Below are 27,325 nucleotides of genomic sequence, written 5' to 3' on the forward strand. Positions count from 1 at the left end.
TCACGCCAGTGCCTCAAGCGACCCAGGCAGTAAGTTAGGGCAAGCATGAAAGTCCTCTGTATCCACATGGAGTGCCATTTTTTTCTGCAGTCATTACTTAATCTCATATATTTAGAAAGGAGGAGCCCCTGCTATCAAAATGAGATACACTTAGCATCAGTTGCTGATCAAAGATTTCCTAAATATTTTCAGGACGTACTGGTCTATTTGGTAAGAAGTTCAGGAAATGAGGGGCAGAGTGAGATATTCAGATAATCCAATAGAGGGCAGGTGTGTCTGTCTTCTTCATCTATTTTTGTGAGATTGTTAATTCATGGAAATGTAACATTTGTTCAGCCAGGCACCATTTGTCACGGCTGGAAGACAACCTGTCTCTGATCAGCCTTGCAAATAGCTTCCAGATCCATCAGTGTGCTTGCCGCCCTCCCACAGAAGCAGCAGCATCTGCACCAAATGTGTTCACACCTCCCGACCCCTCTTGTCCGTGTCCTTCCCCTCCACCCCACCTCTTCTGCACCTGCGGCCGTTCTCCCCTCTGTGGTCCTTTGATCTGTCACTTGCAAATCCAGAGATGGGGAGGCACCTGGGAACTCCAGCCCCTCGTAACACTGGGCTAAGGACAGTGCTTCTACATACATTATGGGCCCCACAGGGGGCAGGAAGGGGCCTTTGAAAACCTCAGGTCCTGGCTTGGCATGCCTGGGCATGCACTTCTGACAGCAAGCAGAGCCTGGTTACTATTAGGATCGAACAACTCCACCATCTGCTTTAGTTAGGAAACGGTACTTTGTGTCCGCTTTGACGCACTTCACCAGAAATATCTGTGTTGATCAGCCCCTAATTCTAAAAACTAAGAGGATCTTGGGATTACTCCCTACTTAGAAATGAGAAAACCAAGGCCCAGAGCAGGTAAGTGGCTCCACCAGGACAGCCCAGCTAGTCATGGCAGAGCTGTGGGGCTCGTGTCCCTCCAGGCTCTCTCCCTCCCCCAAGTCCATGATTTTTTTTTAATCAAATACACAGCTCTTTAAAAAGTGGACACAATGGGAAGAGCAAAAAAAGCAGTCCCTATTTAATTTCACACTAGCAAGCTGTCAGATTTCTGTTAACTTATTCTGAGTTCTCTGAAGCTCTAGGCCAGGGTTTCCAGCTTATTCCCACTGCAGAAATAAATAACTTCCCACAGGGGACTTCAGCTATGATTGTCCAGTAGACAGCTCAGTAGACTTAGGGCACTCATTGAAAGCCATTTAAAAGTGAGCAAGTTTTTTTTTTCTTAATAATAATTTTTTATCATGTCAGTCACCATACAGTACATCCTTAGTTTTTGATGTAGTGTTCCATGATTCATTGTTTGCGTACAACACTCAGTGCTCCATGCAATACGTGCCCTCCTTACTACCCATCACCGGCCTATCCCATTCCCCCACCCCCCTCCCCTCTGAAGCCCTCTGTTTGTTTCCCAGAGTCCATAGTCTCTCATGGTTCATTCCCCCTTCTGTTTACCCCCCCTTCATTCAAATGTTCAAGAGGATGTAGAGAAAGGGGATCCCTCTTACACTGTTAGTGGGAATGCAAGTTGGTACAGCCACTTTGGAAAACAGTATGGAGGTTCCTTAAGACATTAAAAATACAGCTACCCTATGATCCAGCAATTGCACTACTAGGTATTTACCACAAAGATACAGATGTAGTGAAGAGAAAGGCCATATGCACCCCAGTGTTCATAGCAGCATTGTCCACAATAGCTAAATCGTGGAGGGAGCCGAGATGCCCTTCAACAGATGACTGGATTAAGAAGATATGGTCCATATATACAATGGAGTATTACTCAGCCATCAGAAAGAACGATTACCCAAAATTTGCAGCAACATGGACGAGACTGGAGGAGATTATGCTAAGTGACATAAGTCAAGCAAAGAAAGACAATTATCATATGGTTTCACTCATTTATGGAACATAAGAATGAAGTTTGGGTTTTTTTAAGTTTTTATTTCAATTCCAGGTAGTTAACAAACTCTAGTGTAATTAGTTTCAGTGTACAGTACAGTGGTTCAGCCCTTCAGTACATAAAGGGGAGCAAGTTTTGATCTCTGCCAACACTCGGGATATAGTTCTTCTCTATTTGAGCTGTTCCAGAAAAGACTTCTGCCCCACGTGGGTCAGGAAGCCTGCAACAACCTATGAATGAGAGACTGGGAAGGGCTTCCGCTCTTCACCTTGGGAAGCCCTTGGCCCATTAGCAGGTGTTTGTAGTCTACCTTCCCCTCTGTGTTCCACCAGGAAGGAATGCTTGCTGAAGGCATTGCAGAGTTCTTGCCTAGCTGTGCCAAATAGTGTCAGTGCGAGCAGCCTCCTCCCCAGAGCCATTGGCTATACAGGTCACATCGCAGCCATAGTGGGGAAGGGTCCATCAGTGGTATGAACAGAGACATTTATACAGCTCTTTCCTAACTGCACAAGGCTCTCTACCAGACGCCACAGAAAGCAGAACACTAAGATACAGCTGGGCCTCCAAAGGGTTCCATGATAGAAAATATGGGCGAAAACGTGGGGTAGGGTCAAAAAGCACCAGAGCATAGCAGATGGGCTTTCCTAGCTTCCAGGGAGGGGCACAGCTAGGACAGCCACTCGGTCAGGTCCATCGACTAGGAGGAAATGACAAGAAAAGCAATTTCCTAAAATGTTTTTGTCCAAGCACAGGATCCCCCATCCCTGAACCGTTAATTTTCTTCTGTTCGCACCTGCTTGCCCACCTCCCAGCGGAAGCTTCCCACCCCAGTGAAGGCTGCAAAATGGTTTGCAATCTGTCGCAGTGGTGGAAAAAGCACAATCCCTGTCAGAATCCTCATTTATTCCCGAATGTCCTACAGATGAATGTGTCAGCACATAGTAGTCCATAGCAAGAGAAACCTGGTCACTGCAAAATACTGCAGTTGTTGCAGAAGGATCATGTCCTGTGAGGTCAGGGCTGCCTCCAAGGTGACTTCATGATTCTCCAACAAGACAGCGAGGAGCACATATTTCCCTGGTGTGGTGCAGAGGAGTCTTGGAGAGGAACATGTGCATTTTCCTAGAAATCCATTCTGTGCTCCTCGTTATAAAGTGTGGCGGCCTGGGGGAGGGAGGGTACAAACCAGTCCTTGGATTTCTGTGCCTTTCCCACTCGCCTTCTTTTCTGCTTCAGCCTCTTCTGCAAACTCGCCGCTCTTGTTCGACACAGGATTTCCCTCTTTGGTAAGTGAAGTATCGTTGAAACCTCCCTCCTCCCTGTAATTATCCTTAACTTGCATTTTGCCTTCATGTCGGTGCCTGCAGACAACCTGAACCTTAGGACGAAGGTGTCACCTAAATTTGCCATAGAAAATTGGTCCGAAGTATGATAAATGACCTCTGTACCCCTTTAACAGCTCAAATTTTCCACACCAATGAATGTCTTAAGCTCTGCCTCTAACATCCATCATACAGCAGATGTGTCAGGCCAGAGATAAATGCATTGTCCCCGCACATAGGTCTGGCACTTTGTGTGTTGGTGGTTAATTATGCTGGGCTGCGGTTTGTGCATACTGAGAAGACTGCATTTAAAAGACAGGCTGAAGGGTTTGGGGAGTCACCGGTGATATTTTTGGTTCTAGGGAGCGATTCTACTGCAATGGTGAGCTGTCTTCACATCTTAGCTCAGACACTTGACACAAGGTAAGTCTGCCTGGTTTTTTCCAGTAGTTTCTCAAGACTCCCTCTCTGCCCCTCTCTTTTCACTTACCGTATAGAAGAGAAGACACGTCACTGCTCTGCAGGAGCTGGGCGGGGGGCGGGGGGGAGCAGGAAGGAAATGAATCTTAGCCTGACATTAGCAGTCTCCATCTCTCTGCTCACATGATGGAGAGCCACTGTCATGACATGTACTGCACACTAAAAGCTGAGTGTTTGATCAATTCTTGTCTTCTCTTCCTGAGAAATTCATCTTTCGGAAGATAAAATATGTAATAGAGCAAAGTGCCACTTTGTTCCTCATTCTCCACAAAAAAAAAAGGAAGAGCTTCCTAATGGGTGGTGAGGCCATAAGCATCCTGGCATGGGAACCGTAACACTGTGAATCCCAAGCAGCCAAGGAGGGAGGTGCAGGGATGTGTGATAAAAAGACCAGAGACAAAGATGGGTTTGAACCCTTGGCCTGAGGGTCTTGCAGGAAAGATGGCTGAAAGGGAAAGAAGTCTTAACAAATACATGTGTAAGTTCCAGTAATATAAACATAAATGATCTGATGAGATGAGGAAGGGAAGGAGTGGCAAGGACAGACAGGGAGCTTTCTTTAACATGCTCATCAACCAGAGCCCCTTGTCAAAATTGGGGGAGGACATGCTTCCCAAAACTGTATGCAAAAGAGAGAAACGAACTGAAGGACTGGCCACAAGACAGAAATCTACTACAAGCTAAGAATGGTTACCCAAAAAATGTTAAGGATAATTAAAGGGGATTTGAGGGGTCTGAACTCGTAGAACAAGAAACAAACATGGCAATACTAAGACGGCACAAATTCATGGAAGCAGGCCAAGGCACCCCAGGGGATCAGATCCCTTGTGGCTGGGAAGAGGAACCTTTCTTCCCAGGAGCATGTGGACTGCCTTGGGAGAGAGTTCCCCCCCCCCCGCCGCCTTTTTTTTTTTAAAATGCAGGTCAGCATGTTTGATAATCATTCCTGACAAAACCCAAGACTAGAAAGTTACAAAGATAGCTCATGGTTCCTTACAGGCTAGGAGCAAGCCTCACTGACTTCATTTCTTTGTTTTTATTTTTCTGGTTGGTTGGATAATTATCCTGAGAATGCTGTAGATAAAAAGCATCTGTCCTTGAAGCAAGCCTGTCATAATCTTGTGAATAAGATGCCGAAATATGGAAAATAATAGTTGACTTGTAAGCTTTGTTCCAATTCTAAGTTTTATAAAATAGTTTTGAGGGAAGGCTAATCTCCATTCCCACAGGGCACATTTCTGTAGTTTCTTTTCAGCTGTCTGATGAAGCTGTCCCTTTTAAAGGGGGCTTTCTGTCCCTGTTCCCTTCCCTTTTCCAAGCTAGGACAACCCTACAAGCTAATAGAAAATCTAAACTTCAGTTGACATCTTTGTTCTCTCCAAGAGGTCCTGCATCATAAGAGAGCTAATATTTCTAGCTACTCCTTATAAAAGTAGCTAATCCCCTAATGAACTCTAAGAAAAATTCACCTTTCCTTCCTTTTAATTAGTTATTTATGGAGGAATGTAGCCCCCTGGGACCCTATATAGATAATGGATGACTAAGATCAGTTTCCTCCTAAACCCTCAAGTTTCCTCAAGAGTGGAGTGCTGATTCCGTCCAACAGAGGACGCCATCCTGTTGTCAGCCCCCTCGGGATTGCGTGATCCGGGTGGCTTCCTGGATGCTAACTGCTCTCTCTCCACTTCTGACTCAGGGTGTTCAGTTGACTGGCGTGACCAATGTCTGCCCGGGTTAAACTGCAAGTCACCAGTTTGAAGAAGGGGGTTGGCCAAAGGTTTGGATTATGATTATGCTTCTGGTCTGGAACATCGTTTGCTTACAGGACTGTCATGAAGTCAGGCTCAGAGCTGGTCAAGGCCGGGTTACGAGCGTTCTTTGAAAATGCTGCAGAAGACTTAGAGAAGACTTCAGAAAACCTGAAGCTGGGGAAGTTTACCCATTCCAGGACGCAGATTAAAGGCGTGTCTCAGAATATCAACTATACCACGGCGGCCCTGCTCCCCATCCTGACGTCCATCTTTGAGCACGTTGCCCAGCACCAGTTCGGGGTGGATTTACTCTGTGAGTCCGGTTCCTGTCTACCGCAGATCTCTATGCACGTGGCCCCAGATGAGAAGTGTGTGACTCATTCACATGAGGTGACCTTGAAAGCAGAATAGAGAGATAATTATTTCATACTGTTTTCTTCTTAGGTTTAAAAATGAAGTAATAAATACTTAGAGGAGCAGAAATCCTCCAATTTGAGTATATAATATTTCACCTTTTCCCCACTATTATTCAGGACCAGAATTTTCCACCCACTGGCCTAGCTGTCAGCCATTGTGTTCCCACTTAATTTGAAAAGGTTATCTGAGTAATCCAGCAGGGGATATAGGTTTGCTCCCAGGGTTTTTCAGATACCAATTTTCCTGTTAAGAAGCCCTAATTTATTCATTGGATACCGGGAGCAGAGGAAAGCTGCTAACGTTTCATTATCTGAGCCTTCAGAGGAAGACCATAGTCAGTTGGTTTTATTTCAGTTTGCATTTTAGTACCACATATAGCCCCCTAGTGCAAATATTCTGCCACCAAGCTCAGTTTCACACTTTAAATGTTGGCACATGATTTAATTCAATTTAACCAACTGTCGATGACTGAGGCTGTGAGTTCTATATCCCCAAACAACTGAAAATCAGTTATTTCCTTGGAGGAGGGCAAAGGGATGGAGAAACATCCAAACTCATTATTTCATGTCATGGAAAGAATGCCCTTCCTTGTTGAAAACCTAAAAATTAAATTAGTTCTCATTATGTTCAATTAGTCCCTGCCTTACTATGAGTTCCAGACATTGAAGGGGCATGTAGCCGATGGATTCAACTCTGTGGATTCCTAAGTGGAACATGCCCTTCCCTCAGGAAACATGGCACAGTCATGATATAATTGAATTGTGTTTGAAAAACGTCCATCAGAGAACTTGCGACAGGTGGACCTGAGGAATTCGGGTCTGTGGCTACAGAGGTAGGGACGTTCTACGTATCTTCCTAGGAAATTAACAAGACTCATTCAAACTTCAGATTTCTTGCATTCTTCATTTCAAAGGAAGGAAATGTTACTATGCCTAAAACTTAACTATAGGGTCTCCCTCTATTGGAAAGAAAAAAAAAATCCCATATGGATCTCATTGATCAAATGATTTCTTTCCGTGAGAAGCAATACGGTTCACATCAAAAGCCCTCAAAGGAACGGAGATGGCTCAGTGGAGGGTGTTCTCCTGTCAGTGGGTTCTCCCCCAGTTCAGTAACCAGCATCTGGGGAGAAAGGGACTATATCGTGCGTAGGGGGGCAGGGGCCAGCACGCGGTGCACGCACACGTGCTGTCTTCAGCTCCTGGGTGATGGCAGCGCTTCTTCTGTTGGCGGGCCCTTTCCTGTGCCCAGGTGGAGCGCTGGGACTGAAGCGCGGTAATGACTGCTCTTTTTTGTTCTTTCCAGTAGGCGATGTGCAGCTTTCGTGCTACCACATCCTGTGCAGCCTCTACTCCCTTGGGACCGGAAAGAATATCTATGTTGAAAGGTAATTAGTGAATGGAAGAGGCTTAGGAAAATGTTACGTACGGTCTTTCAACACTTAACAACTTCTTTTCAGTGCAGCAAAATCAAAATGCTCACTGAAATGGGATGGTGATTTTGAGCCTGGGTCATTAAGTGTTTATGGCAATATTAAGATGTAGTGACGCTATTGAGATTTGTGACTTCTGTGGAGCTATGTTACAAAGAAAACCACAGGCCCAAATTGGCATCACTTGGGCCAGGCCAAGTCACCAAAAAAGGGCTTAATACCTAACCTCACTGCGGTTTCTTTTATTTATTTATTTTTAAGATTTTTATTTATTAGAGAAAGCACGAGAGCGAGCACGAGCAGGGCAGAGGGTCAGAGAGAGAGGGGGAGAAGCAGACTCCCTGCTGAGCAGGGAGCCCCACATGGGGCTCGAATCCAAGACCATGATCCCAGGATCATGATCTGAGCCAAAGGCAGACACTTAACCGAGGTGCCCCCCAATTGCAGTTTCAACCTCCCGCAGAAATACAAATCTTAAGCGGTAAATCAGGACTTTTCTGATAGGTGCCGGTGAGGTAATCTGTCACAAGGGCCCTCCCCATCCCCTAAAGGAAGATGAGGTAATCTGCATGACAAGACCTCCTTCCCCCTGAGAGAAAGCTACCCAGCCTGGAACAGCCTTTTCTTTTTTTCTCTGGCTTGTAACTTTGTTGCCCCACTCTTCTTTTTTTTTTTTTTTTAAAGATTTTATTTATTTATTCAACAGAGATAGAGACAGCCAGCGAGAGAGGGAACACAAGCAGGGGAGTGGGAGAGGAAGAAGCAGGCTCACAGCAGAGGAGCCCGATGTGGGGTTCGATCCCAGAACGCCGGGATCACGCCCTAAGCCGAAGGCAGACGCCCAACCGCTGTGCCACCCAGGAGCCCCTGTTGCCCCACTCTTCTTATAAAAACTTTCCATTTTGTACCATCTTCTCCAAGCACTCTGCTACTTGCTAGATGGGATGTTGCCAGATTCATGAATCACTTGAAGACAATGAGATCTTCAGATTTACTCAGTTGAATTTTGTTTTTTAACAGATAGCTGGTATGGGACTGGAGAAGCAGTACTGTATAGCCAAGCTAAATCATGTGCTAATGACCAAAAAACATTAAAGAAATGTCTATTTCTTCATAATCACAGGCTCCAAATAGCTTCCAGAGTTCCTGTGGTTAAAGCTTGCACAAAAGCTCAAGGGACATGAGGCTGTTACTTTAGTGTTTAATGAGTTTCTATGTGATACAACCCTGGACCTTTACCATTCTCAGCTGTCAGATTAGCTATAGTTTTAAACAAGTGCACATTTTGGTAGCAGAAATGGTATTCAGAAGTCTTGAATCTGAACAAGCTGATCCAATTCCCAAAGGAAACCACTATTAACAATTTGGTGTGTCATCCCAGATATTTTCTACACATGTACATTCATACACATATGGGATCATAACATCCATTTTTCTTTGCAACTTTGTCCTATTGGATGAAACTAAAAACTTAATTCCTGTATCATTCAACTCCTATCTTTAGATTTATTATTTAGATAAAATTATCATTACCTTTCTACTTTGAAAAGGTAAGCAAATTTAGTACACTTATATTCCTAGCTACTTCCTATCCTTTCTACATTTCCTTTTTTGCTATATAATTTCTTAAAACAGGGGCACCTGGGTGGCTCAGTCAGTTTAGAATCCAACTCTTGATTTCAGCTCAGGTCATGATCTCAGAGTCATGGCATTGAGCCCCGCATGGGGCTTTGCACTGGGCGTGGAGCCTGCTTAAAGTTCTCTCTCCCTCTCTCTCTGCCCTTCCCCCCCCAGACCTGCCCCACTCGCACACACACATTCACTCTCTCTCTAAAATAATAATAATAATAATTTCTTATAACATTTACATTCTATTCTATGACCAATATTCCCTGAGCTGTTTACCTTAGTTTATATTTTAATGATTCACCAAATAGACAATCCTAAACCATGACTTTCCCATTCCAAATTTTTTATTGTGATTTGTCTCTTGGTTGGCCAGGTTCATCATTAAGTACTTGTTTCTGTAAGAGTTCTTAGATACTCTTGAATCCTTGCATATTTTGGAATATTACCCCTTGACTTTGTGAACAATTTCTGTGGTATGAAATCCTTGGGTCATATTTTTTTCCCCTCAGAAGTATGTAGACTTTGCTTCTTTGCATTCCAACAGTGCGCCCTGGGCTAGGTGATTTACTTACACATGACTTTGCAGTGGGAGGGGAGAACTTGGCTGTTCGTTGGATTCCTTCTTCAGTCTTGAAGCTCATTAAGTTCCTATAAGATGTTCCAGGATGTATTTATTCTGTATCTGTCCCCTCAGTGTCTCCTCAGAACTCAGTGTTCAGAATTGGGTCTTCCATTTTTTTACAGATCTTTCACTTTATTATGTAATTGTGTTTTGTTTTTTTTTTTCCCTAGCTGTTATTCAGAGAGAGACTGTGTGTATTTGTTGGCTTTTCCTTAATCTTCCACATTACCCATTTTCTCCCAAGTAACTTTTAGCTAGTGGCTCTTTCCTGTTTGGGGTTTGTAAGATATTTCTCAAACTTTCTCCATGTTCCTGACTCTTTTTATTTTCTTTGAATGTATTGAAAAGAATTTTTCTGTATTTTTTTCTGGAGAATTCTTCCTCGGAACCATGTTTCTCATCTATTTCTTGATCGTTAGCTACATTGCTAGTTCTCGAGAACAGAAAGGAGCACGTGTGTGTGTGTGTGTGTGTGTGTGTGTGTAAGGATTGTGGGGAAGAAACATCATTCAGCTTCAGAGATGACAAACTGGCTCAGGACCCCCTCACACTACCCGCAGTGCCTTTAGCTCTAGGCCACATCCACTTCTAGCCTTCGGTGTCTCCCCCAAAATAAGTGGCCCAGGTAAGAGGTCACAGGTAAAATTTTTAGTGCGTCCTAAAGACATAGGGCTTTTGTATAGTCATTTAAAGTAGGTTTATTCCATCTGGTAGAGGGCTTGGGTCAGCAGCTACAGGACAGGTTACTCCTCACTCTTGCACTCCACTTCCCCTCCAGTGGCTTCTCCAGCCTCAGAGTCCAGGTCACAAGAATGGCAGGCGGCATGTACCCTTCTTCCCTATTCTGTCCTGCCTGCCTCTCTGCAATATGAACCTGGTCCTGCATCCCCAGCAGGTCTCCCTACTCCCCTCACCCCTTCTTCCTCATTGTTTCAAGGGCAAGTTCATATTCTGGGCTCCTCAGAATCCCCATATTTACTTCCAGAGATTTCTACACTCTGTTGTTAGTCCAGAAAGTATGTTTCAGTTTCGGCGTCCCCACTTGATTTGGTCCATACTTTGTGGCTTGACATTATCACACATTTTCTCATTCAGCAAAGATCCCAATGTCTTCCCAATTTTTACCCCATTTCTTGTGCGCTTTAGGGAGGAAACTTCAGTCAAATGTACCATTTCTCTACCACCTTTTGCTAAAGTTTCCTTGGCTAATGAATGTCTGCAGGGTTGCAAGGAGCCACTAAATATTTGGTTTCCAGCAGCTTGTGTGAGCATTGTGGATGGGAGAGATTCCAGACACCTCAGTGATAGGGTTGATGGTAAAGAAAGTCACTGAAACAGAATAGAGACCTTTCTTTTGGAATATGTTCCAATTGAGACAACACTGAGGTCACTGACAAGTAGAGTTTTCAACAAATTTTCAGCAAAGGGTTAAGGTTCTTGTGCATTTAACCATGGAGAATACTTGCCTTCTTTGATGTGGACATACTTTAATCACAGCATTTGAGGGGGGTCGGTCAAGAAGTGAATCTTGGAAGTTGATTTAAGCATGGAACCTTCATTTGATTTCAAACGAAAGCTGTGTTTTTCCCCTTCACACTTTAGAGATATTTATTCCTTCCTGCTCTGCCCCCTCTGACCAAACGTTGCACACCTTCCCTAACCCTCTGAGGTGACTTGTGTCGCTGAGGTAGAGCCGTGGCCTGCCTCCACTTTCTGCCCCTCTGCTACATGTTACTTCCTCTCCTTAGCATCCTTTGGAACATGCATGAAGGAACTCTCAAAATTGCAAAGCACCAGATATGTGCAAGGCATAATTCTTATTACTGTGATGACTTTCGCTCTGCCTGGATCCCTAACGATAGACATTTGAGAGGCTAGATCTGGATCCATGGAAATAAAATCAAGAGATGGACAAGGAGAGCCTTCACCTTATCAAATTAGAAAGTAACAAAATTGAAATACGAATCGCACCCTCTTCACTCTGTCACCATTGACCACGTTTTGCTATATGAAAAATACTGTACTAGGCAGTAGAACTGAATGGGAAGGAGAAAGAGAGTTCCATATCCAGTAAATGAACTCTTCAAGTAGACCCTTTGGTGGCTCCAGCTGTTTCAGTAGCCCTTGTTCTGCTCCGGCCATATCCACCCTGTCCCCCTGGGGGGCGCTAATGACCAGGGAAGCGTTCTAACAGCAGGTCTTTGCTCAGTCCCTCTTGGGGGCTGGGGGCCAAGGTCATTGGCAGACTTCTGGGCTCTACTTTCACAGAACTTTTCACAGGGAAACCAGGAGAACTGTTGCTTATCCCGGTTGGCCGAATGGCTAATTAGCACGTTGTGTGCCCTAGACTAGAAAATGCCCTGCTGTGAGCTTGTTGAGACTCAGATCTGTCAGGAATTAATATCAGAGAGCACAGGGAGTGCATGTCCCTGAGGCAGCACAACGATGGAAAACTGTGTTTTGCCCCCACAGGTTGCCTTTGCACCAGACTAACTTTGTAGAAATCCACTTTTGTGAGATCGGGACTTTGATGAGAGAAAGAGAACAGAGAAAAAGAATGGGGGTCCAGTTATCACCAGGGCAACTCAGGCCCCAGTGTTTCCGAGGTTCATCTTGCTGGGCCAAATAGAGTTGGAGCTCAGATTTGACCTTACCCCCTTTTCATCCTGATTTGTGCCCAGATTTTCTTGCATCAGTGCTCTCCCTGTGGCATTTCTTTCATCCTCACAGCTTAGCTCCTTCTTTTCTCCTCCCAGAAAGGCAAGACTGAGGAAATAGAGTATTTGTCCTCAGTGGCCACTGTGGCTGGTAGAAACAGTGAGGCTTGCTCAGAAGGGAGGTCGTGGTGCCAAAGGTTCCCACAGAGAAGCCCCAGCCTCACTCCCGCGCCTCCCAGCAGGGCAGCACCAGCACGAGACACAGGACACAGAGGACGTGTGCTGAGGGCTGTGCTCAGCCCCCAGAGCGGACCCGGATGGGGGAATCTCACAGCCACACCTCCAGCGCAAGGATAAGGCTGTGCCATCACCTTAGAAAGTGATGCCTGACTGAGGACAGGCTTGCTTGCTGGAGGCTGATCTTAGAGTTCTCTGCCTAAATACTTCCCAGCTAAGCGAGCTATCAGCTAGTCCCCTAAAAGCTGAGCCTAAGGAGAAGATAGAAGATAAGGATTAAAACTACATGTATTAATTGTCCTTTAAATTAATCAAAAGGTGACTTTTTTAGTAAGTTTGGTAATGTGATGGAAGATGGGGTGGGGAGGCAGATTCCAAGACAGCTTTCTACTCACTCAGCCACACACCCTCCTCCCTCTGGTCCAGCAGCTTCCTCTTGCCTGTCAGCATTCTTAGACCCTTGCAGGTTCTGATTTTACCCCAGATAACCATATGAAGTTATTTTTTCAGGACCAATTAAGATCACATTTTTAAGCCAATTCAAGTGTGTCTCTTCCTCTGCTCTAATGCAGTTGCACATTGATCCTAATTCTCATAATTAAACCATAAATATGTTCTGTTATCGCATTGCTTCAGGGTTCTAAGGAGAAAGGCTTTTTACTGTCTGGAAGACAGAGGCTAATGTTCAGACTCTGTGGCTTACTCCTCAACAGGCCGTGGGTCCCCTAGCCACCCCCCACCTGTAGTAAATTCTTGTTCTACACATCCAGAGACCCTACACTTTTGACACTCCGGCTTCCTGGTGCTGTTGGAATTGTTAGCTGTTATCACAGGGAAGGGCAATTAACACAGCCTTCAGTTCTGGTTTTGGTGGGGAGCTGAAGGGAACCCTGAGGGTTGAATGCCTTTCTGTTTCCACAGAACTGTGGTAGGCGAGTAAGCATTTGCTCCTGGCTCCAAGTGTGCCCTCTCTAGCTGGCAGTTTTCCCCATGATGGTTCCATAACATCCCCCAAGATGCAGCCTGACACCCTCAGCTCCCGGGGATTCTGCTAGTGGGCTTCATATACACAGCACCAGCACACACTCTGATTGGTCAGACATAAAGGAAGGTAAACCAGATATATTTGAACACTGTGAGCCCCATCCACTTCTTACGTATAGACCTGTCACCTGCATTTTCCACTAATTACCTTTGTATCGTGGTCTAACAAAGGACACCTAGTATTAGTTTGAAGACATTCTCCTCCTTATTTGGGAACTGCCATCACGTGTGTAACACATAAAAGGTATGTAGTCTGGCAGTGACTGAATGCCAGTGATTGACAGAAGATATTGATGATGGAAAAACAGGTGGCTCTGGTCTCTCATTCATCAGAAAGCAACAGATGTGAGCGCTCATACAGGACCCTTCAAGCCAGCACTGTTACTGTATGACTCACTAGCAGAAAGGACCTGCTCAGCTAGCCAGTACAACTCCCAGACTAAGCCCAGGTACAGGAGGGAGAAGCACTATCTCAGTACCAGCTCTGCTTTGACCTACCCGTGGCTGGTTCCCACTACTTAGCTTGCTGACTTGGTTAGCAGGCAAGCACGCACAAGTTCTTTCAGTTGGGGAACTAGGAATCTGAATAAGGAATCCTAAGCATTTTATTCTTGTTTGGGTGCTCATTTCCCAGAAAGACCTGAGACCCAGAGCTTTATACATGATGGACGCTCAAATATTTGTATAGAATATTTGTGAGAAGTAACAGGTGTTAGAGGTCTTTCCTCTAAATCAAGCAATGTGCTTTAGGACATATTGTTTCTCTTGCAAGGCAGGTCTTTTATTTTGTGTCTTATTGGTGCTTTGGGCCCCTTATCTATTCCCACTGGTGGATGGCAGCTCCATCCAAAGCAGGGACTAGACACAGATTACACAGAAGATTTCAAAACATTTTGAAAACAGAGGATCAAATTCAATTTGGATGACAGCAAAATTTGCTCTCAGAAATTCTGGGGGAGAAGAGCAAAGCTACATTGTGTATTACTATATTGCCTTAACCAGTTTTAAGAACCAGGGTCCATGTGGTAAGACCATTGTACACCACTGGTCAGTGTCCAGAGAAAAACGGGGAGGGAGACGTGCTTGTAATCTTACTGAGCCCAGGATCCAGGGATTCCAGTAGAGTAATCTGTGGGGAGATGGCCTGAGACATCTTGGGAAAGAGGCCTGGCCCACCATGCATGGGGCCAGCATGTGGTGGCACCATTTCTAAATGGACTTCTTTGTTTCCAGGCAACGTCCTGCCCTTGGAGAATGTCTGGCCTCACTGGCAGCTGCCATCCCAGTGGCATTCCTGGAGCCCACCCTTAACCACTACAATCCACTCTCAGTCTTCAACACCAAAACCCCCAGGGAGAGGTCTAGTAAGTATCTTCCCTCAGAGGTCATCAACCCATGTGTTGAGAGGCGAGCATCCAGGAAGGCAGGCCACGCAGGCAGGGAACAGCATCCTTGCAGCACTTTTGGTTTATATAGTCTGAGAGGGGCCAGTAGATCAAAGCTAGGGTCCATGTTGTATGTCTCCATTTTACTGGAAAAATGGACACAGGCGAGTACTTGGTTATAACTGGACTTTGGCTTCCTCTTCTGTACAATGAGACAGTGTGGTTGATTTCTAAATCCCTTCCATCCTAAAGCCTTAGGCTTTCTAGTCTGCCCTGGGCCTCAAGTCCCCTTTTGCACGTAGGGACATGACTTCTTTATTAGTTCCTCTCCACAGTGTCAGCAGAAGGGCACACGTGCACTAGTAACCTAATTGTACTTTCCAAGTCCAGGGAGAGGCTGTGTTTCCAAGGATGATGACCACAGGGTGTCTATCACTTTAAAAAATAAAACATAGAAAAACACAAACCTCTTATGCTGTTGGTGGAAATGCAAGCTGGTACAGCCACTCTGGAAAACAGTATGGAGGTTCCTCAAGACATTAGAAGTACAGCTATCCTGTGACCCAGCAATTGCACTACTGGATATTTACCCCAAAGATACAGATGTAGTGAAAAGAAGGGGCACCTGCACCCCAATGTTCATAGCAGCAATGTCCACAATAGCCAAACTGTGGGAAGAGCTGAGATGTCCTTCAACGGGTGAATGGATAAAGAAGATGTGGTTCGTATATACAATGGAATATTACTCAGCCATCAGAAAGGATGAATACCCACCATTTGCGTTGACACGGATGGAACTGGAGGGGATTCTGCTAAGTGAAATAAGTCAAGCAGAGAAAGACAATTATGTGGTTTCACTCAATGTGGAACATAGGAAGTAGTGTAGAGGATCATAGGGGGAGGGGAGGGAAAACTGAATGGGAAGAAATCAGAGAGACAAACCATGAAGGACTCTAAACGCCAGGAACCAAACTGAGGGTTACAGAAGGGAAGGGGGTGAGGGGGATAGGGTAACCGGGTGATGGGTATTAAGGAGGGCACGTGATGTGATGAGCACTGGGTGTTATACACAACTAATGAATCATTGAACACTATATCAAAAATTAATGATGTACTATATGTTGGCTAATTGAATTTAAATTTTAAAAAAAGGAAAAAAACACCACCAGAAGGGATTGAAATTATACAAGAAAGAGAAGTTAACATGGGTGTTGACACACTAAGTTCTAGAATAGCGGTAGGCAAACTATGGCTCTGGGCGTAATCTGGCCTGCTGCCCATTTTCGTAAATAGTGACTTATTGGAACACAGTCTCACCTACTCATTTACATGTTGTCTGTGTCTGCTTTAGCACTAAGTAGGAGAAGAAAACTAATTTTCTCTCTACTCTTAATTGTTCTTGGCTGAGATCCGCCCCCCCACAAAACAGATTAGCAGGAAAAAAAAAAACTGTAATTATAGACACACGAGTACTTACAGGAACCCCACAAAAACGTGAGACTCAAAATGTAGCCAGCGGATTGAGGCTTATAGACAGACCATTCAGAGCTAAGGAAAGGGATAAGGAAGGAAGGCAATTCACGGAAAGGGGAGAAGTGGAAACATTTGGTAAACGTTGGCCCTGCTCCGAGATGAGTCTCTCAGATGCAGAAGTGATCTCTGGTAAATAGTTCACTTCCTGGTATGGGCCCCCATTCTAATGTAAATTTCCTTTATAAAATTTAGATTTTTCTTACACAAGGGTAACTTCTACTCTGTTTCAGAGCTCCTCCTGTGTTTGTAGATGCTTAAAAATAATCAGCCCAGGGGCGCCTGGGTGGCACAGCGGTTAAGCGTATGCCTTCGGCTCAGGGCGTGATCCCAGCGTTCTGGGATCGAGCCCCACATCAGGCTCCTCCACTATGAGCCTGCTTCTTCCTCTCCCTCTCCCCCTGCTTGTGTTCCCTCTCTCGCTGGCTGTCTCTATCTCTGTCAAATAAATAAATAAAATCTTTAAAAAAAAAATAATCAGCCCAAAATAATCCTTGTGTCAAAGAGACATATTTTCAAGTGGCACATTCTGCTCCAATTCAACTACAGAGGCAGAGTTGAGTCATGGTGGCAAAGACTGTCTGGGGCCTGCAAAGTCTATTTACTATCTAACCCTTTACAGAAAAAGTTTCCTAGAATACTCTAGAGCTGGAATCCAAGGCAGGTTATACATCTGCTCCCAGGGAGACGGAAGGAAGATACCTCCTATGTGGATGAATTGTGATCCTACTGGAAGTCAATGGAATAGAACAGGGGAGCTTCAAGCAGTGGAGCTTGAATAAAGCTTGGACTCCAGCCAGAAAGAACTATAATGATTTAATGTAACATGAAGCAAAAATTACCACACTGTGGGCCTAGTCGATATTAAGGAAGAAAAAAACTGTAATAAACCATTTCAAACCAGAACCTATCCTATTCAGAACCAATATTCTCTGAAAATATTGATAGATGTTAACAGTAGATGACTAGACTGTGTGGCAATTCCATTCAGTTCAAGCCTCCTTTTCAAACTGTCTTGAGCTCCTGAGAGAGTTCTAAGACCTAGAACTCTCTATTCATGTTACACACCTAGGTCACCCTCTTCTCTCCATGTATGAACGCAGAGCCCTAAGCCACAGCGGCTTTGTTCCCACTTCTCATTACTCCAGAAAGAAGCACTTCGCCCACAGAAGGATGACCAGGACAACTTAGACAAGGCCACTTAATGAAGTTCTGGTTCCGAGCTTGAATAAATACAGTGGGGACTAGTAGTCTCAGAGTTAGGAGAGAGACGTTGCCCAGATGCTACAGCTTGCCAGAGTCTCCTGTGACCTCTCTAATTTCCCACCCCTCTCAGCCTCACCTCACCCTTTCTCCCCTTTCTTGGACTAGCAAAAATCTACCTCTAACCTTGTTCTCCTCCGCTCTTTCCTGATACTGAATGAGTCACAGCTTGCAACTAACATGGGAGCTGAGCAAGCGGGCAGGCTCTGGTTGTGACATCTGGAGGCACAGGCCAGCCAATATATTGCTCCACAGCTCAGAGGGACATGGGCCCGGTCATGACAGCACTAGATAGCTATCGATTTGTTCTGCCCCAACTGTGACTGAGGAGATCGTATGTCTCTATTTGACCAATGTGTAGAGCTGTGCTTTGGGAAATGGACCTCCTCTAATCTTGAGCTCATAGACGTACAGTAGCAGGCAAAAGGAGGACGTGACAAAAATGGGGGAAACCCTAGATGAGCTTTGGGAAGTCCCATTGTTCTTCTCAAGGGCTATTGGAAATGTGTTCCTTCTTACTTTATATACTTTACCTTTATTTAACAAGACATATCCATAAATGAAAAATAAATATCAATTGCTGCATACTCCACAGGGAAGAAAAGAGAGAAGAATGTGATTAGAGACGACATAGTTTTTCATCCATCAGTGACACACTGTGGGGTGTGCCCAAGTCCCCTGAGCCCATGGTTTCCATCATTCAGTTCATCAACAGAGGAATGCTGACCATGTGTGTGGCTTTTGAAAAGTAGAGTGCACATGAATATGTATTCTGGTGTAATCGGGTTTGCCTAAAGCCAGAGAATGACTGATGGCTTAACCGACTCTAAGAAGGTAGACTTCATTCATTATACAAAGTGCGGGGCCGGAGGGACCAAGGTGGGGGAGGGGCGTATTCGGTGACAAATGATGTGAGTCTTTGGTTTAGAAATAGAATATGAGCTGACGTATCAAGGCTTCACTGAATTGGACATCTTTATTAATTGACAGTTGGTGTTTTGCCAGCAGTTACTCATATTAGTAACTCTTCTATAAGACCCTGGGGCATTTTCTGATTCATTCAGAAATTATTAAGATATGCCTAGAAAAGGCTTAATACTGGTACCTCCCAGGTATTCAAAATTAGATAACCCTTAGGTTATGTGTGGCAGTGGTCTGTTAATCAGATTATTAAACAAGATACCCTAGCCGTCAGCGAGTTTATTTCCAGACCCTTATTGAATAGCCCTCCAGAGAAAGCAGGAGTTCCAGTTCCCATGTCAGCTGTCTGCCTACACAAAGAGGTGATCCTCTCTGACGCCTTCTTGGGGAAGGGCTGCATGGTGAAGATAATCTGACCTGAGAACCTCGGTGGTTCTCAAACTCTAGCATGCATCAGAATCACACGGAAGGCTTAAGACAAAGGTTGCTGAGTCCTACCCCTAGAGTTTCTAACTCAGTAGGGCTAGATTCAGGTCCTTACAAATTTCCGGGTGATGCTGCCACTGCTGCTGGGAGGACCCCACTTTGGGAACCACTGATGTAGAAGATGAAAGGACAGTGCGTTCTAGTGATGACCCCAACAGTCTGGGGTCAGATTCTAATAGGACCCAGCTGAAGCTGCGTTTCAGGTACATAATTCAGCAGCCTTCATCCTGTGGGCTTATTATGTGGCATTTGAAGTATAAAACACCATCTGAATCACAAATGTTTCTTTCACTCAAGGACCAATTACATATAAATAACTTTAAAAGGTCATTATAGTGAATCCAGAGCAGCACCCTGAAGCAACTCTTTTCTGAGGTAGGGGGAAGAATGTCCATGGCGATGTATTGTCTGTGTGACATTTAAACACACACACACACCCCTGAGCTGCCTTGTTGGTAATTTGAGAGCAAACAACTTGTGAACGTCAGTTACATCCGTGGCTGCTGGCACTGTTCTTTGTGCCGAGTTTCAAGATAGAAGGCTTGCCTTCTCTGTCTGTGACTTCTTGTATGTGTAAAATGATTTTGTGTGGGAGGCTCCTCCAGACCCCATGTCGATGTCACCCCTGATGGTGGTTCTGCTGCAAGGTATAGGCCAGATGTTCTCTGCACATGACCAGCATTGGCAGTAAACCACACACGACCCATAGAATTCCCCTCCCCTGTAAATCACAGGAGTGTCACATTCTTTGGCTTTCGTGCTACTAATCCTTTTGAATTGTCTGGATTTTTTTTTTTGAAGATTTACTTATTTATTAGAGTGAGCACAAGCACAAGTGGGTGGGGGGGAGAAGCTTCAAGCAGACTCCCCACTGAGGGCAGAGCCTGCCGTGGGGCTCGATTCCAGGACCCTGAAATCATGACCTGAGCCAAAATAGAGTTGGCCGCTTAACTGGCTGAGCCACCCGGGTGCCCTTTGAATTGTCTGGATTTTAAAGGCCTTTGTCCCCTCGTGACTTCCAAGGAAGAGAGCTCTTTAGTCATAGTGACAGCAGCAGAACATCATCGCTAGGCAAAGAGCGTTCGGGCCGCATGGGTCCTGCCCCGTAGCAGGGAGGCCCTGTGCGTCTGTTGCTTTGCGACTGCTCATGCCATCCAGCACACCTGCTTACTTCAGCCGTAGAATCATCTCCAAGACAGCCAGCATTGCTCCGTGTCTCTGCTCCAAGAGGTACAATCAAGGGAGAAACCAAAACAGTTCCTTTCAACTGACCGATATTCCTAAAGGCCACAGAATTTGCTGTGACCTCTCTTATTCATCAACCCTTCAATGCTTATGTACCTAAAATCTAGAGAAGGGAGACTTCCAGCCAGCAGTAACCCCAGTGGCAAAGGGCCTGTTCACAAAAGATAACATTTTAGTTGAGGTCTTCTGCTTTGTCCTTGGAAATTCATGAGAACTTTGCATTTTTTTCCAAATATCAAAAATAATTTCCTCAAGTCATCTAATGGAACTGATGTTCCAGAAAAGTGTTCCACATTTTCTATGGCTTCTCAGATTCCCTAGCACCCTGTGGTGCCTGCTGCTTTGGCCACAGTGTGAGAAGTTTTGCCTGTGGGTGGAGTCTGCATATAATCTTGTCCCAGGCCCAGTTGGACCTGACCCAGGAAGATGGGGGCAGGGGAGGGGTGGTTAGAGGAGACAGAGCTTTGGGCTGGTGCTCCTTTCAGAGCCCTTGTTATCTTCTTACCCATCAGGAACCTCAGGATGCTGCTGGTCTCTCCTCCTGTCTCGTCCTGTCCTTTCACTTAAGGAGAACAGGACAGGTAGCCCCTGGCTGCGATTCTTGTATCTGACAGCCTTCCTTGGGTTCATGTTGAACTCCATCTGTTGCGTCATCCTGTCTGTCCGTGTTCAGTGAAGTGACCACATTCTTCAGTGGGAGGAAAAGATGGGGCTGACTCACTCTTCCTTGCACAAAAGCCTTCACAAACAAAAAGGTTTAAGTGCATGACAGGAGACCTTGGCACCAGTCGCCTCATCAGTAACTTCTGTGGTAAATGCAGATATTAACATAAGTGCAATTTTCCCCCCAAAATCTCAACCAGATGGAAAGTAATATTGTCTCTGGTCCGGCTGAAGAAATATTTGATGAGAGAGGTGTCTTTTCCTTTTCTAAACAGTACAGAGATCCAGGTGACTGAACTACAAGTTTTCAACTAAACACAGATTAGTTGTTTTTCCTCCATCTAGTATCACCTTTTTCTGCCATGCATGTAGTGAGACAGAGAGGGAGAAGCCAAGAGACTGGCTTCATCTCAAAGAAGCCTTAGGAAATGTCCCTCAGCTGTCTCTGTTACACTCCTCTGGCCTTAAGTTGAAGTGTTTTAGCCTGAGTATGGCTTCCAGGGAGCTAACCTAGCGTCTGGAACCTGTCACCTTTACACAAACACTTGGAGGACTGAAGCTCCCCCACATCCAGTGCTCACTCATCTGAGACTCGAGGGTGGCTACTTAATGTCCAAAGACCAAAGGAAGGGTGGGACAGACAGAATAGGTTGCATTATTTGTGCTTTTGAATTCTTGTCCCTGTATTCTTCCTGTACCCTCTTGGTCAGTTCTGGGCATGCCGGACACAGTGGAAGAGATGTGTCCTGACATCCCGCAGCTGGAAGGCCTGATGAAGGAGATCAGCGACCTGGCCGAGTCAGGGGCCCGGTACACGGAGATGCCTCACGTCATCGAGGTGATCTTGCCCATGCTGTGCAACTACCTGTCTTACTGGTGGGAGCGGGGGCCTGAGCACCTGCCACCCGGCACTGGGCCCTGGTGCACCAAGGTCACCTCTGAACACCTCAGTGTCATCCTGGGAAACATTCTGAAAATCATCAACAACAACCTGGGCATCGACGAGGCGTCCTGGATGAAGCGCATCGCAGGTACCGCATATGCCTCTTCTCCCCTCCCCCCGCCCCACTCCGGGGCCAGGGTGCCTGCATTCTCTCTTGGTCGCTCAGTCCATCCCTAAACTAGTCTCCCTCCCCCTCTTAGTTCCCAGTAAAAAGTTATTCCCCTAGAGAGCTTCTCGGAGCAAATGCTCCTGCTTGCTCCCCAACGAAGCCAGGTCCCTCAAGATCTCCAGAAAGCCCTTCTCTGTACACTCTGCCTGACCCGGATGTTCATTGCTTTATTTGCTTTTGGTACTTAAGCATCCCATTTTCTCTTCCAGTAATAATCTCCATAGGTTCCCCATAAGTGCTCCTGTGTGTTCTGTACACGTTTAAAACTACTCCCGTCTGGGCCGTACTGGAAGTTGCCAGCGTTCGTATTTCATGTTATGCTTTCTAAGACACTCCTTTAGTTAGGCTTATAATAGCATCACTTTGGGTTTTTGGTNTCATTGCTTTATTTGCTTTTGGTACTTAAGCATCCCATTTTCTCTTCCAGTAATAATCTCCATAGGTTCCCCGTAAGTGCTCCTGTGTGTTCTGTACACGTTTAAAACTACTCCCGTCTGGGCCATACTGGAAGTCGCCAGCGTTCGTATTTCATGTTATGCTTTCTAAGACACTCCTTTAGTTAGGCTCATAATAGCATCACTTTGGGTTTTTTGGGNAGGCTTATAATAGCATCACTTTGGGTTTTTGGTTTTTTGTTTCTGCATTCCTCTAGAACTCCTTGCATGCAGTAGGCTCTTAATGAATTTTGTTACCTGATTTTCTATTCCTGAAGCAACCTCAAAAAAAGGAAAGGCTTGAAAAATGAATAACCATACTTCCCACAGTCAGGAAATCACAAATATTTAGTGTCTTCTGTGTCAAAGCAGAGTCTGAGGAGACAGAAGCCAAGGCACAGTCATTGCTTTTGATGGACCCACAGTGTAGACAGCTCTGTGGTAGGCAGCTCCCACGCCACCCNTTTTGGTTTTTTGTTTCTGCATTCCTCTAGAACTCCTTGCATGCAGTAGGCTCTTAATGAATTTTGTTACCTGATTTTCTATTCCTGAAGCAACCTCAAAAAAAGGAAAGCCTTGAAAAATGAATAACCATACTTCCCACAGTCAGGAAATCACAAATATTTAGTGTCTTCTGTGTCAAAGCAGAGTCTGAGGAGACAGAAGCCAAGGCACAGTCATTGCTTTTGATGGACCCACAGTGTAGACAGCTCTGTGGTAGGCAGCTCCCACACCACCCCCTGCACCAGGAAACACAGTGGCTGGGCCAAAGGGAGCTATTAGCCCAACCCTGACACTTGTCTTCCTAGACAAATGAGGGGGTAGTCCTCTGCAAGACCAGGGAAGAAAAGCTTCTGCCCCCTTCCTGTCTTTGAAATGAACTGAGATCAGAATTACAAATATTCTGGGTGCTCGTGGCTACTAGATAGTGCAGGCCTCTATGAACATACGAGTAAATAAAGTTGATGTTCCCTTCTTACTTATTAGCCCAAGAATATTGCCAACCCCAAGGCAATTTGTTGAGAAGCTCTATTTTGTAATTCATCAGGGATTCAGGGAAGGAAGGAGGTGGAAGGATGGGCTCCCTCAGCTCCATAGAGGGGCAGAGAAGAGAGATGGCCTAGCTGGTGCCAAAACAAAGTCAATTTTAAGTTATAACCCCAACTCACCCACATCTGGAATAGGCATTCCAATTCCGGGTGGGAGCAGAAGGACACCACAGGGTAGGGCAGGTGGGAACCCTGAGCTCTCCTAGCTGGGTTTTGGCTTCTTGGTTAGTGCATCTCAGCAGGTATCTGTCTTCACCTCCTCCTTCTACAACGGTCATTGCTGTGAAAGTAAAAAATAGGGTAGTGAGATTTAAAAGAAACAGTGCCAGATGCCAACTGAAATGCCCCCCAGCTAAAGAAACTTTTTAATGCACAAAACACAGTGCACGTTGGCAGTGGTTCGTGACTCTTATTAATTTCACTTAATTTTTTTATAATTACTCTGATTCTGATCTTTATTATCAAGTAGACCAAGAGGATATTCTGTTTAAGTAATAGGGTAAGGCATGTAGGTTTTATCTTTCTCTTTAAGAGGGCCAGGATCCCAGTTCCAAGTCCCACTGATTGCCATGTCCGCTCTTTGACTCCTGGTGGCCACCCCAGCCTCCGTCTTGGTTCGTCGTAGCTAATGATAGTTGGTCTGTCCTCCTCAGGGCCCCGAGGAGCCCCCAGGAAATGCGTTGGCAGTTCTCAAGCATTGGAGACTGAAAACTGTGGTTGGCTTAATGTATTTTTAACAACAGATTTTTCTATAAAATAACCAGAAAGCACAGGACTGAGTGCCTACCCTTGGCTCAGCAAAGTGCTGGTTATTGGGGGGAGGGGGAGGCTCCATTCAAGGAATTTTTAGCCTAGCTAGCAAGCCCAAACCAGGATGAACATCCTAAAAGTATGTGATGAGGAGCTAAGAGGTGTGGCCAATGCCAGGCATGCCCGAGGGGCTCGGTGGGGCAGGGCTCCTTGTGGCCTGGACAAGCAGAATAGGGGTAGGGTCCTTCTGTGGCTCCCTGCCCCCACTGTGGCTGTGGGAGAGGGAAGCGTGTGCTGAGTGGACAATTCAGGAAGAGAACAGGGCAGGGGCTGTCCTGAGTCCATGGAATGTCACAGCCTCGCCTTTCAATATCACTTCTTTTCTTTTATCAATTGTCCTAACCTGTGAAATGAGGGGGAGGCTTTTTGTTTGCAAACGCAGTGTACGCCCAGCCAATCATCAGCAAAGCCCGGCCTGACCTGCTGAAAAGCCACTTCATCCCCACTTTGGAGAAGCTGAAGAAAAAGGCTGTCAAGACCGTGCAGGAGGAGGAGCAGCTGAAAGCCGACACCAGAGGAGACACTCAGGAGGCAGAGCTCCTCATCCTGGACGAGTTTGCAGTCCTCTGCAGAGACCTCTACGCCTTCTACCCCATGCTGATCCGCTACGTGGACAACAACAGGTATGCGGGAGACCAGGGGTAGCCTGGCCATGGGATGGAAAGATGGTTTTGGGTTGGGTTACAGACGAGGGAGGGAGGGCACATGGTCAATGACATGGCCACCCCTTCCATCCTCATATGCTACCGTAGCTCAGAGGGAGTTGGTCAGACAGGGGCAGCAATGACCCACTTCCCCTCTAAGCAGAGTGCTGTCACATGTTCATTCAACAGAGATTACCATGTGCCAGGCACTGTTCTAGGCATTGGGAGCAGGCAGGAACACAACAAAGATGTTTAGCCTAAGGGCTTTCTTGGGGCACGGAAGTGGGGCAACTGGACAATAAACAAAATAAGAACCTTAATACTTAGTGATATACTTTCCTTGCATAAGTAAATTATGCAAAGCAGAGTAAGGAGAATTAGGAGTGCCAGGGTGGTGCATAGTCACAGTTTTAAATAAGAACATTACTGAAAAACAGTATTTGAGCAAAGACCTGAAAGAGATGAGGTGGGGAACCATGTGGGTCTAGGAAGGGTTATATTCCCAGGAAGAGGGAACATGTGGGGTCAGCCCTGAGGAAGGAGTATGTTGGGGTGTTCAGGGGATCATAAGGGGGCCAGTGTGGGTGGAGAAGACTGAGGAGTGGGGAGAGTGGTAGCAGCTGTCAGAAAAGCAATGTGGGGCCAAGAGTGTAGGGCCTTGGAGGCCACCGGGAAGACTCTGGCTTTTATTCTGAGTGAGATGAAAAGTTGGTGGAGGCTTTGAGCTACTCTGTGATGTGATCTGATTCACTTTTTTTGTTAAGATTTTATTTATTTATTTGAAAGAGAGAACACCAGTGGGGCGGGGCGAGCAGCAGAGGGAGAGGGAGAAGCAGACTCCCCGCTGAGCAGGAAGCCGACACCCGCCCCCCCACCTCATCCCAGGCTCAGTCCCAGGGCCCTTGGTTCATGATCTGAGCCACCCAGGAGCCCAGATCTGATTCATTTTTTGAGCGCTATGGTGAGACATGGAGGCAAATAAGGGGGTGAGGAGACCAGTTGGGAGGTTCACAGTGATCCAGTCAAGAGCTGATGGGGATCCTTAGAGACAGAGCCAGCTGGTGATTCCCAGGGCCTGGAGTGGGGAGGGGGTGACTAGGAAGCAACTGCTTAATGGGATGGGGGTTTCCTTTTGGAGTCCTAAAAATATGTTGGAAACTAGACAATGACAGTGGCTGCCCAACCTTGTGAAGTTACTAAATGTCACTATTGGCAAATTTCATATGTATTTTACCACAGTGAAAAAGAAAAAATAGTTTGATGGCTAAGACCAGGGTGGTAGCAAGGAGGGTTGACACAAGATGTCAGATTCTGGGGTCTGTTTTGAAGGTAAAGCCCTTAGGACTTCCAGATTGGAAATGAGAGAAGAAAGGAGGGTTAAAGATGATTCCGAGAAAATGGAAGGATGGAGTTTCCTGCAATTGAGTCAGGGAAAATTGTGGGTACAGATATTTTTAGGGGAAGTTCTAGAAGTCACTTTTGAACATATTAAACTTGGGTTGCCTATTCAATATAAAAATGGAAATGTTGAGTGGGCAGTTGAATATATGAGTCCAGAGTTCGGGAGAGGGTTCTGGGGTAGATGTGAGAATTTGGGAGTCAGTAACATACTGGAGAACCGTGAGACTGGATGAGAGAAAGGTCTGAGGGGAAGAGAGAGGAGTTCCAAGGACCGAGCCCTTGTGCTCTCCAACAAAAACAACAGACAGAAGAGGAGGAACCAGTGGCTGAGGCTGAGAAGGAACAGGCAGTGAGACAGGAGGAAACTGACAGAACATTGTGTTCTGGGTGCCAGCTTCACAAAGCGTTGCCAGGAGGAAAGAATGTTGAATAAAGGTTATTGATAATCTTGACGAGAGCACTTTCAATGAAGCAATGAAAGGGAAGCCTCTTTGCAGTGAGCTGGAAGAGAACAGGAGAAAAGGACTTGGAGACAGCAGTACAGAACACTTGTGCAAGGAATTTTGCCACAAAGGGGGACAGAGCGAGAGGATGCTGGCTGGAGGCAGAAGCAAGCTCCAGAGTTTTTAGGAGGGAGACTTGTCAGCTCATTTCTTTGTTAAAGATAATGATCTCATTAGAGAAGGAGGAATTTATCATGTAAGAGTGAGAGAGATAATTTCTAAAGCAGTGTTCTCTGAGCAGGCAAAGGGTCAGCATTAGATAGTTTCTTTACCCACAATAACAAGCAGGAGGGCAGGGAGTATGGGTGCTGGTAGACACACACACACACACACACAC

The 27,325-nt window shown here is 45.7% G+C and overlaps 1 protein-coding gene across 1 annotated transcript in view; it reads left to right on the forward strand.

The window, feature by feature from the left end:
- The window catches only part of RYR3 (ryanodine receptor 3), a 541,796-nt gene that overhangs the window by 437,891 nt on the left and 76,580 nt on the right, over positions 1 to 27,325 (forward strand). The window contains exons 61-66 of the mRNA XM_034661206.1: positions 3,188 to 3,237; positions 3,636 to 3,696; positions 5,579 to 5,817; positions 7,227 to 7,308; positions 14,776 to 14,906; positions 21,746 to 22,066. Of these exons, the coding sequence (XP_034517097.1) occupies positions 3,188 to 3,237; positions 3,636 to 3,696; positions 5,579 to 5,817; positions 7,227 to 7,308; positions 14,776 to 14,906; positions 21,746 to 22,066 (884 nt within the window). The remainder of the gene's footprint in view (positions 1 to 3,187; positions 3,238 to 3,635; positions 3,697 to 5,578; positions 5,818 to 7,226; positions 7,309 to 14,775; positions 14,907 to 21,745; positions 22,067 to 27,325) is intronic.

This window comes from Ailuropoda melanoleuca, chromosome 5, assembly GCF_002007445.2.
Source record: "Ailuropoda melanoleuca isolate Jingjing chromosome 5, ASM200744v2, whole genome shotgun sequence".
In the NCBI taxonomy this organism is placed as follows: domain Eukaryota; kingdom Metazoa; phylum Chordata; class Mammalia; order Carnivora; family Ursidae; genus Ailuropoda; species Ailuropoda melanoleuca.